Here is an 18,588-nt window from a genome sequence, read left to right on the forward strand (position 1 = left end):
TGCATCCTGTTTTCCTTAGCAATTTACACACAGAAGGGGAAAAGTACTTCTCCTTTCTTAAGGTAGTTAAGTATAAACATTTATTTTCCAATTACTTAAATAACAGCAAGCAGCATTGGTGTTCTGCTTCTGACTACAGTCACACTTAACAGCATCCTTTGGTTTTAAAACTTTACATTCAGAAAGTTAAAATTTTATTTACCTCATGTAAGTCATCATCTTTAACCACCAGCTGCTAAGAGGATGTTAGAGGTGATACAGCTCAGGCAATGCTTTCCTTGGCTTCACCTTTTCCACACCATGTCATTAATGAGAAAATATTAGTGTGCCTAGCCCCTGTAGGCACGAGGGCTGTCCACAAATGTATCATCAAGGGGCTATCATTACTCCAGCTCTACTATTGTTAGGTACCCACATAGAAAAGCAGGTCTTGACAGCCTATGATTTACCAGAAGCCTCATTCTGAGAGGCTTAAGTGGCTCCCTGAGGACCAAGTGAAGCTGGCAGGCACTGCCCACCAGAGCTGTGAGGTGAAGGCTGCAGCAGCCCAGAGATAACCACATCTGATGCCTGGAGTCCTGTTTCTAGGTGGAGCAGTCCCTGGTGGAAGCAAAAACAGCTCAGAGCCCTAGAGCTACAACAGTGAGCTCTGGGTTGGGAGCAGAGGGGGTAGACACTGCACTAGACCTTCATCAGTTCAAACCTGCTCCCTACCACCTTATCTCCTCTCAAGTCAGGGCTTCAAGGAGCTTAAGGGAAAAAGGAAATAATCTGTAAGTGCAGCCATCACACAAAAGCAGGAAGAATACAGCCCAGAGCCAGATTTTAGAAGGCATTCGGGGTGGCTTTGAGAGCATATCAGGCAGCACTAGCCAGTGGAGAGGGTCCTAGAGAAAGGCTGATGTGCTGGTGACACCTTGGCTGGTCAGAGGATGGATGATCTATGCTAGTGGAGCACAAGATCCCCATTGATTGGCACAGGAGAGCTGGGTATTGCCAGCTGAAGTATGAAGAGGATAATCACATAACCACATCTTGTCAAACAAGAAATCACCCCAGACGATGAAAATTAGAAATAACTGAGGAGGCAGAAAGATGTAAAGGACAGAGTTTAACAGTTCTGTTCAAGATGTGACAGATTTAATAAGTGTCAGGTTTGTAGGGACAGGTAATACTTTACTAGTTCAGTCAATACAGATGGAGAAAAAAAAATGAAGGGTTTCTGTGTCCAAAAGCATGTCCATTAGGTCTAGCACATCAAAAATCCCACTGCAGCCTGATGGTGTTAATAAGGGGTTAACACTCATTTGGAAAGAATTTGTAGATAGACCAAGAGGGGAAAACAGGAACTGACAGGTAAAAAATGTTTAGGGATTTGCAGCCACTAAGTGCTTCAATTAACACCTTTTAAGTCACACACACCATAAATCTTTCATTTTTAAGTAATATGATTAGGGGATCATAGTAAGACAAAAATCAACTCTTTTCCAGCTCTCTGCCATAATTCCCCCCTCATCACCACCCAACTCTTTGAAAGTTCTGAAACCAGAGCTTTCTCCTTAACATTGCAATACCTAACTTAAATTCTGTAAAGCAACCTTTGTAGAGCACAATTTAGGGTTGGATCAGCTGGAGGGGAGCTCCCCCTCCAGGTAAAGGATGCTTTTTTTTTTTGAGGTTTGACTGTCCTTTCATAGAAATCATATAATACTTTGGGGTTGGAAGGGACCTTCCAGATCATCTCGTTCCAACCCCTCTGTGAGGGGCAGGGACACCTTCCACTAGACCAGGTTGCTCCAAGCTCCATCCAACCTGGCCCTGAACAGTTCCAGGGATGGGGCAGCCACAGCTTCTCTGGGCAACCTGTGCCAGGGCCTCACCACCTTCTGAGTAAAGAACTTCTTGATATCTAATCTAAATCTCTCCTCTTTTAGCTTGAAACTGTCCCCCCTTGTCCTACCGCTACTTGTGCCTCTAAAAAGTCACACCGTGAAAAGTCCTTTGGTTGTATCCTCTGGCAGCTGTGACAATACACACCTGGAGGAAGGCTGTCCTAGAGCTGGAATATAGCAATGTTTCCCTTCCATGTGGCTTCCCAGGGACCTACAAAGGGTCGAGAACCTGCTGCCATGTTCCACTCAAGGGAAACACTGATCTTTCTCCCATGCCCAACACAGGCAATTTTGGTGAAGCTTCAAAGACATCGATTTTTTTGGGTTCCCCTGAGATGTTATCATGGGCAACAAATTGAACAACAGACTCAAAAAAAGGCATGGGGGGAAAAAGCTGGAGAAGGGGAAAGGAAAGGGCAAAGGTGAGATGAACCAAATATGCAGCTTACACCTTCCTCAAACAGGTTAACCATCAAACCCTCAGAAGTTCATAAAAATAACCTTTTGTAGACAATCTTTACATGGCCTGCAGACACATCCAGGGAGAAACTGAAGTGTGGAGGCTCTGAGATATGATATAAAAATAACTACCTAGGGCTGAGAGAATGTATAATTCAGCACTGGATTAAAAGGCAGTGTGAGATGCCATCTTTTATTTTAAATATAGCAGCTTTATTTTTTTCAGGGTTTGCTTTGTTCTTTAATCCAGAAACAGGGTGATAGTTACACCCCAGAGGTTTATCTTATCAGAAGTTGTGATAGCTTTCCTTCCCAGGGGATTAAGCTGGAGAAACTCTAGTTGAAAGCTAATCACCAACCTCTGAAACACTCTCCTACCCTCAGCATCTGATCCAGCCACACAGAAATCCTGACCCCGTAAAGATTTATGTGCATCCTTCATTTTATTCGGAGACACAAGTGGGCCAGCTCAGTTAACATTGTCAGTTATGCTGATGTTTATTTCATGAGCCAGTATTTTTATGGTTGAAATGTCTCAAATCCAGGATCAAGCCACCCAGTGTCAACTGTCCCTCTGGCAGTGAGAGTTAAAAGAAATTAAAGCTTTTAATAAGGCACAAACTGCTGTGGTCTGACCTGCTTCCAAGCACCAAGTGCTTCAGATCCAGTCTATTACCACGAGTCAACCAGTGACCAGTAGTTTTAGGACTGAAATGTTTTTAAGGGCTGCAAAAACATCCACCTGAAAAACAGCACTAAAGAAATACTTCAGAGACATGTGGAATTAAATTACTGTTATGAATGTTTTAAAAGAAACTAATCGATTCTAAGAAATCCCTCCCAGAGGTTAAGAGACAACTACTTTTAAAGAAAAACTCCATCTTCTTGCAAAGTAAAGTAGTCATTCTAAAAACTGGAATTAAAGCAAGTTGAAGGTATATTTCCTTATAACCTCTTTAATGTCAAACACTTTCCACACTGGAAACACAGGCATCCAACACAACAAGGATTTTCAGCTCATAGCTCTCCAAATAGCAGAGACTCCATGACGAAAAACACCATCTGACAAGTTTTTGCCTAATTTAAACTTAATAGTGAGAACTGGCTGCCATTTTCAAAGCTGACAGCAATACACCCATGAACTGCTATTAGGATAGAGCAATAGCACGTTTGATTTGTTGACACGGAAAAATGAAAACAGTAAAACAGCAACAGCCTCCTAAAAAAGAAAGGCTACCGAAGCTTTGCTTTTACTGTCGTTGACTAAACAGATGCAGCTGATTTTGGAGGTTTGTGGTAACATCTATCACTGAAGTACAGATGCTGCAAACACACAGTGGTGAGCATACAGAATACTAAACATGGATTTCAAAAGCATGTTTACCCAACCACACTCGCACATCACCTATTGTAGATTAACGAGGCCTAAAGCCAATTTTTTACCTGAATGCTAGATCTCCTTATTTTTCTCCCCCCCTGCGACCTATGGCAAAACAACAAATCTGCCTCTTGAATAAATCAGAGCAGAGCTGTGGTTCACTGCTGGCCAGTCCTTTCCATCCTTTCCCAGCTCCCACACGGACGGAGTCGCAGATTAGCGCCTGCCATAGCTAGGGACACAGCAAGTCATAATTAGCTCACAGGGTGCTGTTTATAGCTACTACACAATGCCAGGATTTGTTTCTTGTACTGAAGCTATGAATCTGTAAATGGGATTTTTATGAGGATTTATGTGTCATCTTGTGTTTTTCCTGGAAGCTTATGCCACTGTTGTTCCCGGGGGACGCGATGCACATTTACCAGAAACCCGACACACCGACTTCCTCCCCGTTCTTAAAAATAGGGATGAGAAGGCTTAGCAGATGATGAAAAAAGAATGCATTTAAGAAGCAGGTGGGTGTAAAAAAAAAGGGGGTTGGAAAAAGAGGAAGAGACTCAGCTACAGCTGGTACCAGGGCTCTGCTCCAGGAAAGCCTACAATCAATTACTGCTGGCACGAAGCTCAACCTTTCAGCAGGCGCCCAGCTGGCACACGGCAGAGCAGGGCTGGGCTGGCACCAGCCCCAGCCCAGGCACGGGCTTCCCTTCCCGCAGCTGCTCTGGGCCAGACTTGCTCTTGGCCAGACACGAGTCCTCACAAATGCTGTCACCTGTCTGCCTTCATAAAAGCCCATCAGAGCTGCTGCTCCTCCGAAAGCTGAGCCACCGACATCACCACTAATGATTTATGTTCCGGCATCATCGCTCTGAACGAGGTTAACCAGGATCAATTTAACCAGGACAGACATGGTACCAAATCCCATCTGCAGGCAGACCCCTGCATCTCTGCTGGGAAGAGAAATACCACCCATGTGACAGGGCAGAAATATGTTTGCCTTCGATATCAGGAAGGGCACTCACAGGTAAAGCAAAGCCTCTTGAAGAAGCTGCACCTCCGCCCAAATTAAGATCAACAGCTTTAAGCTGAGGCTTTTTACAAAGCGCAGGCTCCACTTGTTTAGATTTTTTTTTTTTTCCTATTATAATACAGGCACATTTTCAGCACACTGCAATATTCCATAATGAAATTACAGCCTTCACATATAACTTCTCCCTCAAGCGACGCCACTTCAGAAGAGCAAGTTATTATGCTGCTCGACGCCGCGCCAGCGAGCCCGGCACCGGTGACTGGCAGCACAGCTAATGGATATAGCAAGGATGCGTTTGACTGACAGGCCAACTTTATTTGTCAAAACCAAAAGCACCTACACGCCAAAGGAAGCCTGATATAATGTGGAGGAGGCTGACGGGAAAAAAAAACCCACAATCATATTTCTTCAAAGGAATGAGAAAAACTAGGGCGAGAAAATGAAAGAAGAGGACCCTGTCCTCCTCCACTGAGGCAGAGTGTCAGAGGACAATGCATTTAGCATTGTCACATATACAGGAAATGTATATATGTGTGAAATTTGAGAATGAGAATAAATCTTGAATGTGAGCAGCGTCTTGTCTGGAGCACAAAGCTGACACCACTGAGTAACACCACTGAAGGCACTAACGTGGCTCTCGCCAGCAGCTGCGGGAGAAAGGAGAACTAACAACTTCCTAATGCCTGGCAGGATCATCAGGGTAGAACCCTATCAAATTTGAAGCAGCAAGTTTGGAAGTTGTTTCAGATGGACTGAGAAATACCAAACATACACTGCTTTTTCCCCTTCTAATTCAGGCAAAAGGTATTGTTTGGCTGCTGGATGGTTCTCCTATTATCATGCTCATCTCTCTGGAAAAACGAAGCTGAACAGTGTGAACTCTGCTATGACTCAGGCAAAAATGCTGAACATTTCACTAGCCCAGCAAAACACAAGCTCCATAATCAGTACAGTTTATCAATGCAAATCCCTTTCAGGCTGTTTTTACCCATCTTGAAAGCCAGTCCCAGGGTCAGCTGCATTTACATTTTTCCCTTCATAAAATAGTGTTATGTAATTCCTGGGAATAATGAGCACGAGCAACACAGGAATGACTGATCTATCTTTAGAAATGTGTCAGCTACAAAACGAAGCGTGACTCTTACGTTCTAAAGTAGGCTCACAAACATTATTAATCTTGTTGCACGACACTGTTTTCATGGAAGCTGGACTGTTACATAAATTTATTACTTACACTTTTGTGGGTGCTTTACTGCTTTTAAAATGTAGAGTACCAAATAAAAACAAATGAGTTCAACAGAGATGCTGGAAACCTGTACTATAATACTGAATGGGTTTGATTGCCTGTAGTATTTACTTTTGAGCTTGAACAGAATTTTTGAATTAGGATTTTTAATTTATTCAGCTGGATTCTCTCAACTGAAGTTCTGACACAATGGTCTGTATTTCATTGGTTTAAGATACCTAAAAGGATAAATCAATGGGTTGACAGTAATGACAGCAGCACTGAATCAAAGTTAGATATTATGAGGCCCAGCAGAACAGTACTTCAGGCAGACAAAAATTCCAAGGTAGAAGGTGCCAACAAGGCACATTTCCTGAGGACTAGCAACCTCTCAGCAGAATGGAAAGGATCTGGTCAATGAAGAGAAGAGAGCACAGAGGAATTGGTGGCTGTTATGAAGATCTGGGTACAGAGGTTACCTTGAGACAAGCTAAGACTTCATCTGGAGCATATCCACTACTTTGAGTGGGTATCCAACAGCATTTGAAAGGAACACAAAAGCAGTTCACTACCCTGTATCCCTCTCTCCTCCAGATATTTGAGCTTGTTATTACCTTGGATGAGCCCAGTATACACAAGTAAAGTGCTTGTGCCACTTAATCTCCACTGGCTCCTGTTTTCCTCCTTTCCCACTCCATTCCCACAATGGATAAGGAAAGCAAAACAGTTACCGCACATAAAAAAAAAAAAAAGAAAAATAAAAAAGGCCCTCTGAGTTCAAATGCAAATCAGTGCCTACCTGATTTTGGAATTACAGGTCATTTCATTCTCAGGGTAGTGAATATCCACCGCATCCTGAATGACTGTACCATACTCGTAGACTTTAATCTTCTTTGTCACCCCGGCGATGGCAAAGTAGTCACAGTCTCGGTCGAACTCAATACTGAGGAACAAAAGCATAGATTGAGAACTGTGTAAAACACCACATGTCCTTACTAGCAGGGTATTTTAGCTCCTAAACACCTCAGTATGGCAGAGTTGAGAACAACAGTTTTCAGTTTGCAAATACCCTGTTCAGAACACCCTGATCGGGTCTGGCACAAACACCGACAGCTCGGAGTTCTTGCTCTCAGGTATCATTTTCTAATCCACCCCCTGCCAATACATCTCCAAATTTTTGGTAGCACAATTACACTCCTGCAGCCAGGATCTTTCGTTCAGGTGCTCTGGAGGTTTTCCAGTTCAGCTACACTACCTACACTGCATGGTACCCAAATGTCAAACCTGACAGTTCTCCCCAGAAAACCACCAATGTGCCACAGCATGACTGTCCATTGATTTCTCTGATGTACAGCAGCTTGGTCAACTTATAAGTGCTAATGGAGGGCAAACCAGTAATTGTGGGAAAAAACCTCCTAAATTCCCTGAGTAACAACAGGGGGTTGAAACACAGATCATCAGTACTGTAAAAACTGTGCACGTTGGCTTCCACTTAGGGTTGCTCGTGGAAACAGAGGCGCCTTCTTTCCTGACCTGCAGGGCAAGTTTGTAATAGATATCAATGAAGTTGAAAGTAAAAGCAGTCACCTTATAACAAAGTTAAGCTGCAAATGAGAAAAGCCTGAGGTTGTACACGAAATACATCTGAGAGAAAGGCAGGCAGCAGGTTATAAACAGCTAATGTCATTGCTACCTTCACAGCTCGGGAGGGCTTGAGAGAAATCTGTTAGGCACCTAGCAGGCAGGGGAGTAATCCTGCTTCCTAGGAGCTCCTGCCTCCCTGCAGCCCATGGCACTGCAGGCAGAGCAGAGTGGATGTGCTGGACACCTCCCAGAAAGGGTTTGGGGGCAGCATTTGCCCTCAGTCTCCAGTTCTCTAAAATCAGTAACCAGCTCTCTTCAAGTCTCCTGACTAAGCAATTAATCTACTGCTTTGAGAGGTCTCTTTTGGGGTTCTTACACTCAGTAATTCATTTCAATCTCTGCTGCCCCTATCACTTCCCTCCTCATGCCCCCAAGAATCCAGAGCGTTTACGGACCAGGCAGGAAGTTATTAATGGCAGCAGGGAAAACTGAGTTTACACTGATTTCACATTCAAAATCCTGGAAGCAGGGGTAATTCAAGGTACCTTTCTACAATTAGAAAGCATTAAACCAATTACAAGAAGAGAGAGGGTTCTTCATGCTGCCCCCATAGTTGTAACAGGAAGAGTTTCCTACTCCCCAACACAGCTGAGAAGTCGAAGGCACTGCAATGCTTCTGAGGGAAGATAAATTTAAACACCAACAGAATTTTCAAGTCCTCATAAAGGAGATATCATCAGGTTATTTTTAAACTACAGAGAGGAAAGTGTTGATAATGCAGTCTGATGGTATAAAATAATTCAATAAAGCAGCCTGAAACTTGGCCTTTTAACTCAGGCACCTAAACTTCTCCCAGGCAGTGGCAGGAGACAGTCCCACTCATGATTGCTCTCTAGAGAAGCTTGTCAAGTCCAGCCTGTGCAAAATCACGAGCCTCCAAAACGCATGAAGGAACATGATTATGGCTGGGGAATTTAGCAAGCATGCAGGTAGCTATTTAAATAAAATGGGAGAGGGAAAGAAGTCATCTAAGCGGCCAGGTTGCCCCCCTTCCCAAGATCTACATCAGTTTAAATCACTTTTTATAAAAACAGGATGAAAACACCATTCAGGCCTGTCTTGTCTTGTCAGCTCGCTGTGTCCTATGGAAGAATTTTATAATCCAAAGCCTCTGTAACAATACCACAGATTTACTTGTACCACAATCTTAATTGAACTGCTGTCTCTGCTCCTGCTCCCTGCCCTGTGGATTCAGGTAAAGCACAACTAAACTGATGGCAGTGATTCATCTACCTGGATTCAATTTATACCCTCAGCCTTCTGTTGGAAAAAAAAAAAAAAAGTATTACAATGTCTGGTAAAAAGCCAAGTTATTAGAACAGAATAGAACCTTTCTAACCTGGGGTGGTTTTGCTTCTCTAGCATTAATTCAAAATTTTTTTTTAAATAGAGACATGCTGTAGACATAACAAATGAGTATTTCAATATATCCATAAAAGTTAACACATCATTAAAGAAATAATAAAAAGCATTAAGCAATAGAATTGATTGTCAGACCTGTGACCTTCAAAGAGCAAAGACACTGCAGGGAGAAAAAGGATGCAGAAAGAAACCACTACTGGTACAGAAGACATTCATTGCTGTGAGAGGAAGGTAGACCCAACACACACCTGCACCTTGGCCTCCATCATCTGCACACAGTCCTGGTACAACTGCTCTCACTTTCTGCTAGTGATTTACAAAGAAAAACAGGAACAATCCAAGTATCTAATCTAGTGCATTATATACCATATAAAACTATTCCCAATATTTGCAAAGCTCTGCTTCCACCTGGACTAATCAGCATTAGGACAAACAGCCCACTAGCACAGCAACAGTTATTTTCATGCTTTCTCCCTTCTAAATACATTTAGCCTTTTAAATGCATCTAGCATTAAGCCAGGCCTATTTGCATTTAACTGGCTCAATGGTATTCCTGTCACTTGCTGCTGAAGTCTTTGTGTAGATGTAAGCGCTTGCTTATACACGAGCTTATCTATCTGAAAATTCACCAGAGAACTTAGTTTTGTTCTGTCAAAAGACAGCTCAGAATGACAACATTCTGCTTTGCAGGTGATAGGTTTCTACAGCCCAAGTGAATTCATCATTAGCACAAAGAAAACGTGCAACACAATAATAGGAAATGATAGGAAATTACCTTTTGGACCAGCACTGGTCCTTGCTCCTCAAAGATGTGCTTGTTAAAAACAATTAGCAATTGCTCCTTTTGATTTTTTTTTTAACTTACTTTCAAACTCCACATTTCTGACCAACAAAGACTAGCTGAATTTCTATTAAGAATCTTTTGGGGACACAAGAACTCCTGGATATTTGAAAGAGCTTTATAAATGTGCAGCAGAATTACTTGTAGAAATCAAATTGAAAGGATCTGATTGTTTTGTTCTAGGGAAAAATCAAAGAGAGACATCTCCATGTCCCAAATCACTGTTTGCATTTTCCTAAGAAGTTGATGACCAACATCCCATGGAAATATTACTAAGAGCTGCTAGGAAGTAAACACATCCTCAAGGGTTCTGGTTTCTCTGTTGCTTCTCTTTACTCCCAATCTGTGAGATTACAAATCAATTGCTTTATTTTAATGCTAAAACCTGTGACCTTGGAGAGCACTCAGAGCTAACAAATGGAATTACAAAATAAATTGCTTCTGAAACATGCTTGGAAGCTTGGCTTGGTGTTGAGGGTAGAGCAGCAGAGGAGGAGTAAAGAATGAGTATTTAGCAGTTCTGCCATTGTGCAAAGCCTTGCTACATTCCTACATTTGCATCCTGATGGTGTGTGCAGTTGTTCTCAGCATCCCAGGAGGATGGGCTGGAGTTAGGGAATGCATACAGATGGACAACTAAATTGATTAAGGGAACAGAGCAGCTGCCTCACCATAAGGGTTACGAACAAGATAACAGCAAGACTAGTGTTCAACAAGTCACATTAGAACTAGGAGGCACTCACCAAAAGATTGATTTGGGACAGATGAGGGTTTCCTCCCTCCCAGTTACACTTTTAAAACAACACACACATTCCAGGTAGTTACTCCTGCAGGACACGAAGGTGGTGGAGTGAACTTGACAACAGTAACCCATGCACAACTGGTCCAGACCAAACATTTACAGGTAAATGCTGTATCTAATCCTTCAAACCAGGGGCTGCATCTACTGCACTCGCCTTTAATGGCATCACTAGTGACAACTGAAGGTCTGCAGCCAACTGCTCCTCTCCCCTTTCCATACACTCTACAATTGCTACTATAATCATAAATGCCTCAGCCCTGACTTGGTAACAAGATCTGTGACCGTAGGAGTTGCCATTTCCACAAAGTGGATGACTCAGTCCTCTCATGGAACTATACGTATATATATACACACACACGCACATATATTTTCCTCCCTGAATGTACCAAAGCCTTTCAATTCTACTTTTACCCAATCTGGTGCTGTTTCTATTTCTGTATTTCTAACCTTAACTCGTATCTTGCCATGGTCACATATTTAATTGCAACACAGATGTATTCTTCTCAGTTTTGGGGGACTTGATGGTTGAGAGGAAGGAGAGAGGCCAAGAGCAGATTTTGCTCTTAGGTAACATTTCCCTAAAGCCTTTCTCACTCTAAGGGATATCCTGTCATTTCTAGCAACCCCAAGTCCCCCATTTTATGGCCTGATTACCTCTTTCCAATGCTCATTTTGAGGCATTGAAATAAAGGTTAGAAATTTAGGTTACAATCCAACACCATGGGCACCAGTGTAGATTGCTCAGCACCTAGGACCAATACAGAAATTGGGATTATTCTCACACACCTGAGAGACCATTTTACAGCAGACTGATACTTTAAAGTAAAGCAATTAGTGTCACTAAGCATGCAACAGTATACTAATTTGTGGTCTTTGAAAACAAAGCTATATTCAGGCACAGGAAGCTGCTATTGAAGTTCTCAAATTTTGTGTTCCATCAGCTCAAAATCTTAATTTTGTCACACAAAACCAAAAGTTACTGAGACAAAGCATAGGAAGTTTCAGTATCGAGAGACTGTTTTGCTAAAGCTGCGAGTGACCAAATAAAATGTGGTGAGTTTTGTGGGGTTGTTTGTTTGGTTTTCGTGGTTTTGTTTGTTTGTTTTAATGAAGCAACAATTGCATTAGTTACTCCTTACTACAGAGCATCACCTAAATAAGGTCACTGCTGCTATTTCAGAGTCTTTAACCTGTCCCACAGGGACAAGTACACACCACTGCTGTAGAATATATTCCCTGACTCAAACCCCCATGCTGCCAAATGTTTTCCAAAATATAAACTGAGCAAGCATATCACGATCCCAGAGAGGTTACTGCAATCTCTAGTCAGAAAGGACTACTTAGAGAAAGCATTGATTCTCTACACTGTTATATGGATAGATAAGTTATATGTATAAATGAGATTACCCCTCAAAGTCACTCTATCAGAGAGTGAACCACCTTCATCCTTAAAAATCACATTAATTCGACTTGGATGTGACCCCCAGGTTACCAAAATATCTCCAGATTTGTCCTCTCATCAAGGTAAAGTTGCCTTGGCTACCCTCAGTAGATCAGATTCAAGCCTAACGGATGCCTAAGGAAAACCACGGGACAGAGGATTCCAAGCTATTTCACTCTGATTCCATTCCTGGGAGCTGTTTGGGATATTCCAGCTCCAGCAGCACCAGCTGCTGTTGAATGCACCCTGGGTACCCTCCCCTGCCACTGTGCCTCCTCCAGGCTCCAAACACCTGCTGAGAATTCACTCCCCCTCAGCAAACCTCTATTTGGAGCATAAATATAAGACACCAGAAAGTCAGCTCTGTGTGTTGATTATCTTCCCCCCCCCCCGCCCCACATCTGGGCAACAGACAGGGAAAGGTGTCAGAGCAGCCCATCAAAGCCAGCACTGCAAGGGAAGGACAGTCCTGAGCTCCAGGCTCCCTTGGGATCACATTATTGCACCAGCCATGCTGCAATCACACTTTCAGGATCTTTCTTACAGCCACAGTAGCCTGGAGGTCTGTTCTGCTCCCTTTGAAGGAAGGCATAAAAAGGTACTGCATTAACAAAGTAATGTCATTAGACCTAGTTCCAGGCCCACTTCATGCTCACAAAAACCCTTTTAAGTGTAATGAAATGCCATCAGTTCTAACAGAGACCACTTTGCAGTACGCCCGTTCCATAAAGAGCTTGTTTAAAGGAGAATATTAAGCCTGAATCGGGGAGGTTTGGTGGGCTCAGATCCATCTCACAGCTCAGAAATCAAACCCAACAGAGCTACTTTCATGCTTTGTCACTGCTAGATAAAACAGAGTAATTCTTTTTTTAAACCCAAGGAGAGCATACAGTATGCTATGAGATTAATTGGGCTCCTTGCAACAGCTCCCTTTTCAGAACCATGGTCCTCTCTACTTTGCAGAGAAGTTACCATGAACCTAAATCTCCTCTAAGTACAAAATCTCCCAGGAAGCCACAGCAGACTCCCAGCCTTGGCTGTAAGACTATAGCTAGAGACATCCTCTTCTACTGCATAAGGCTTTTTCCATACATGCATTCAGGGGAACTCAGCTTAATTAGCACTAACGATGAGAAAACCTATAGGGAACTGCTGAATTCTGCAAGCAACCAAACATAAAGTGTATTGATAAAAAGCCACTTTCCTGCGAGGCGATGCTCTTCTGCATGCTGAAGAGAAGATGACGACAATCCCAGGCTTTTTCCATGCCAGATCCAAAGAAGTACAATGAGCCAAAGCTGCTGCAAACAACTACCATGCAAGTTAATGAGGATTAGATTCAGTTTTTCCACAAACACCGTTTTAAACAAGCTGGAGTAGGGAAACGTTAACTAAAAATGCCAACGGTTAAATGCAGAACGTTTCTCATGAGGCTATTTAAAATTCAAGCCAAAGGATCAGTCTGCCTGCTGCAGTATTTTGTATAACCCCAGGATCTGCCATTTCACCCAACTGGGCTGGTACACAGCACGTTCTGAACAGCTCTGACAGTAGCGGGAACACAGCCCCAACACTGCCAAATACCTCCGTGGAAGAGGTTACAAGTATCCAAACACAGTTGCCTTCAAACTTGGGAAATATTTCCAGAGCAGAATCACTGAATTGGTAAGGTTGGAAGGAACCACTGGTGAGATCATCTGGTCCAAGCTCAAGCATCTCTCCCTGCTCAAGCAGGGTCATCCCAGAGCACGTGGCACAGGATTGCATCCAGACAGTTCTGGAATATCTCCAGTGAGGGAGATTCCACACCCTCTCCAGGCAATCTGTCACCCCCACAGTGAAGAAGTTCTTCCTTATGTTCAGGTGGAACAGAAGACAGCAGCATCTGCCCAAGCTGTCTAAGAAGGAAGTTTGAGGGGGGCAATCCTGCTCCACAACAATCTGTAAGGTTGCCTGAACAGCAGTACCATCTCTTCAGGATTACACCACCAAGTAGGAAGGAGCTCAATCAGTTGTGATAGATACTGAAGTGCCTTCTAAATATAAGGCCGTTCAGAAGCTTGCAAGCTTGTTTCCATGCCACCACATCTATAACTACACCAACAAGGATTTTGTTTCTTGAAAATTGAGCAAGGCAGCTGCTGACAGAGCTGAAGAGGCAGGGGAACCACTCGATCTGAGAGAGGGACCTCCATCAATACTGGCACTGTAAACAATGCAGTCTGCCCACAAGCTCCATGATTCCTCCATGATTTCACAGCAGCAGCTGAAGATGTTTGTCTCCAGCTGACCACACTGCCAGAGGTCCCATTTCACAGGACAAGTCACCACCCCAAGCCTCCAACCCAGTGACTCAACCCTCCACATTTGCTCTTCTGCCAGACACCCCGCAGAGCATCAGGAGGGACAGCTGGAGACAGTAACCTCTTTAGACTCCTCATCTGAATCCAACAGGCACCACAAGTCAGGGCAGCAGCTTTCCTAAATATCGAGTCCATACGCCACGGATGAGCCTTTCCAAGGAGCCACAGGATGGGCTGGGGCAATTAACTGCAACGGTCCTGCCTGCCTGGTATTGATGGAACGAGGTTAAAACATCATTTGAAGCATTTTTTCATCCAACTGACAAGCCTGTTTCAGGAGATTTGTTGTGCTGGCATTTTGAATCTTATTTCATCAGTATTTTGAATGCTATCCATAAGCACCTTTATTTTTTCCTAAAGAATGGTTTATGTATAACCTTAATTTCAGCCTCATATAGAGAAACTTGATCTGCCTTCCATCTTCACTAGCACAAATGTATGCACACACTTGTATATAATCCTATGAGAACATAAGCACCACTTCATAACTTATTCTATGTTATTTATTACCTTATTCTACAAAACAACTATGCAGCACATAAATCCCAAACATGACTTAGAGACTGTATTTATTAATACAAATGATATTATATTAATAATCATGAGCTCAAGCCTCTTCTCCAAGCTGAACTGCTTGTCAGGTTTATTCTCAGAAGCATTTAAGCCCACACCATACATCTTTGCATGCTTTAACACACTATCTTATTATATTTTTTTGACTACCTACCGTCTAACAGACTAACTTTTCTAGTTAGCAAGGAAGGAATAACAACAAAAAAAAAAATCCAAAGGCAAGCTAATACTTTTCAGATCATTAGCTCCAAGCAAATTTAGGCTTTTCCAACAAATATAGCTAGAAAATTAAAAGAACACTGTAATAAGCTACAGAAATCCATTTTCTATTAATAACAGGCTTGTGTCTTCAAGCAGAAACAAGAATTCACTGTATCAACACTCAATGTTGAATGAAAGCTATAAAATTGGGGGGGGGGAATTAAGAGAAATCTGTCTTTGGCTTTTACAGACACTGTTGGCATGGGAATGCTGAGCAGAAGATGCTGTGAAACCACAGCTTTCACGGCTCGCAATTCCTGAGGCCAAGACACAGCACTACTGCCTGATGACAGCCATTATCCCATGGACATCAGGAGGGACAGAAGGGCAGCTACCTGCAGCCTCACTGAAAAGATTTCCACCCTGATCAGCCAAGAAGGGGTGGATGCAATGATGCAATGCCATTTTCACGTGGTGCCATCCTCCTATCCTGAATATTAATCTCTCAGAGGACATTCCTGACACCACAGCATCCATTTTGAGTGCCTGCACTTTCACAAAGCTGCTTTTCAAAACAAACAAACAACCAAAATAAACGAGTTTTAAATCTAATAAATAAAATTCTGTGGAAATTATAAGCATGGATCTTAAAAGTTTGTAGGGGTGAAATTCCCTTTTTACTATACAAGTCATATAAGGAATTCCTCCTTAAATTCCTCCTCCTTAAAACTTGAAGCCAGAGGAGGATGCTCAGCATTTCTAGAATTTCTAGTGATCTGATCATGTACCTTTATCACAAACAGAGTCCCCAAGACTTTGAGGTCTCTAGTCCAATATCCTGCTCAGAGCAGGGGCAGCTCTTTGGTCAGACCACGTTGCTCAGGGCTCTCTCCAGCCTGTTGTTGAATAACTCTGAGGATGGAGCTTGCACCCACTCCAAAGCTGGACTGTCCCATGCTGAGCCAGGGACTGTTACAAGACACTTGCCATGAGATGGAAACTGTTTAGGTGAACTGCACAAAGTGTCTTCAAGACAGACAAAAAAATTAAAGACCTGAAGTGCAGTCACTATTTGAAATATGTTTAAAAGCCAATTCTCAAATTCATCAAAAGACCGCTCAATACTTTTAACAGATCATTTATAAAAATTCATAAAGTTGAAATCCAGGTGAAAACTCTCATCTAATTATCTGCAGATGGAGACAGGTTTGAAGTACTAATAGAGTTTAATGGGAAAATGATCTTCCTACTACCAAATAGTCTGAAATTAGGAGGAAAAAAATGAGGTCCCACTGGTAGCCATGCAACTTCCATTCATTAACTTGCCAATGTCAAGTTATTTAAGTTTTAGCCCTTAGGTTGATGGAAGAACAAACTCCTCTGTGCAGCATCACCGTGGTCACCAGAGGGTTTGCTTTTTGGGCCAAGAGAAAATATGCTCTTTTCTGGTGTCAGAGGCCCTTTGGGTACCAGCAGCCCTTTCCTGGGGACTGGGAGGGCTACATTACAGGGCTGAGTGTCTCTGAACCCTGAATTTGGATCAGAACTGACACCTGTATAACCCTTCTGCTGGGTACGAGTCACATTTAGCTTCTACTCAAGGAACTCAGACCACATTTATGCAGCACTAGGAAATGTATCAGTTCTGCACTCCACAGAAGAAGATGGGAAAGTGAGGGAAATGCTCTGCATTTCACTCAACTCTAATTTAAAATCCCATTTGAGCCCCAGACAAACTCTGGTCTACAGGCCAAAACCTCAGATGAAATAACATAAGAGGACCACAGGACAAGCACAACCTTCAAGCAGGCTCAGGGAATTATGCTTCAAGTTTCCTTGGCCGTTCTGCAGTTTAAGTCTCTTTATCCAAGCATTTCTCTCTTCCTTCTGCTTGTGGGAACAGTTCAAATAAGACAGATCCATTCACGGTTTTGAGCTGCCACTTGTAAATAAAAACGAGTCCATCTAAAAAATGATTTATTTAACAGGTTATAAGAAAAATCCAGCCCTCCTCATTTCTCATCTTCTCATGGAGCAGCATCTGCTGCACTCTGAAACATAATCCTGTGAAGGATAAACCCACTTCCATTTCATTAATTTATCTTTACCACCAAGACAGAAACATTGCTGGTCACGAACTTAATAAAATGGCTCATCTAATCCTGGCTAGCCCAAGCACTGAAAAAAAAAGCAAATAAAAAGGGAAAAGGGGGCTTGTTATGGTCGACACAGAACTAAAAGGTATCTTGTTAAAGGCTGGTTCTGAGAATTTATATGGACAAGTAATTGTAGTCCACAGTAAAAAGGGGAACAGAAAAATAGAATGGTTCAATGAATACATGAAAAACTCACTCCTAATGGATTTTTTCTTTCAAGCTCACCTTTGAAGAAAGGATTTCAGGTCATGTTACTGAAAGAGTCAACACAAACAAAAATGCAATCTTGAAATAGCATCCAAACAGTGCAATTAAATCTAAGAGAAACCTCTTCACATCTTGTTCATTACTTAGAGGCAACGGAATAACAGCAAAAGATGAAATAAACAGAATAAGGGACACCAAAGGTAAGAGTTTTAGCAGCCAAAACCACAAGTTGTTTGTTTTCCTCTCTGTAAATCACTGTGCCTTTAGATAAATATATTTAGTGTTGGTTATCCAACTCCCTTTGGATGGCATTTTTCAGAGAAATGGTAACCTGACTCAGAAGAACTTAAAATAAAGACATATTCATGTTCCCACCAGAGCTGGGAACCACAGAGCAGGGAGAACTAGCTCTCTGATACCCAGGTTTCCAAGAGACATTTTGCTGTAGTGTATTTCTCTCATTTTTTTGTTCCTTTTTTTTTTTTTCAAATATGAAAGACTGCCACATTATTCTCTGAAGGCCTCTGACAGTGGTAAAGCAATTTTCTCCATAAATCATTGTAATGCTAACGCAGCAGTTTACAGACTCATCTTTAAAAGAAAGCCTTTACATTTACTGCCACTGCCAGCAGAGAGAAGGAAAGTTAAGCTCTGACAACTGCTCTGTCTAGGGGCATAATAAATGGAAAATGTATTCCTTGGCCCAATTCTAACAAAACTTAATATAGTTGTGAAAATCGTGTAAACACTTTGTACTTAATAGAGCTGAGTGTATTAAAAAGCCATTTAGCACATATCGAGGTACATGTTCATATTGCAAACGTGCTGCAAGTCCCCTTGATGCTACAGCAAAACTGAGCCACCTGCAATCACAGAGCCTTGAACGTGTTTTCTTCCCTGATCATCTGCTGTTCTTGAAGCAAATAAGGGGAAAAAAAAAGGACAGCGGGGTGAAATTTTTCTTGTGAGCGCATTTCTAAGCGAGGTTAGGAAGCTCTCCCCCTCTGGGTGTGC

General features: G+C 42.4%; 1 protein-coding gene across 2 annotated transcripts in view; it reads right to left on the bottom strand.

The window, feature by feature from the left end:
• Nucleotides 1–18,588, bottom strand: part of COP1 (COP1, E3 ubiquitin ligase) — a 118,000-nt gene that overhangs the window by 64,596 nt on the left and 34,816 nt on the right. For both annotated transcript variants that reach the window (XM_027658493.1, XM_027658492.1), the window contains exon 12: nucleotides 6,784–6,927. In XM_027658493.1, coding sequence (XP_027514294.1) covers nucleotides 6,784–6,927 — 144 coding nt within the window. The remainder of the gene's footprint in view (nucleotides 1–6,783; nucleotides 6,928–18,588) is intronic.

Source organism: Corapipo altera, unplaced genomic scaffold, assembly GCF_003945725.1.
Source record: "Corapipo altera isolate COAL_440 unplaced genomic scaffold, ASM394572v1 79, whole genome shotgun sequence".
In the NCBI taxonomy this organism is placed as follows: Eukaryota; Metazoa; Chordata; class Aves; order Passeriformes; family Pipridae; genus Corapipo; species Corapipo altera.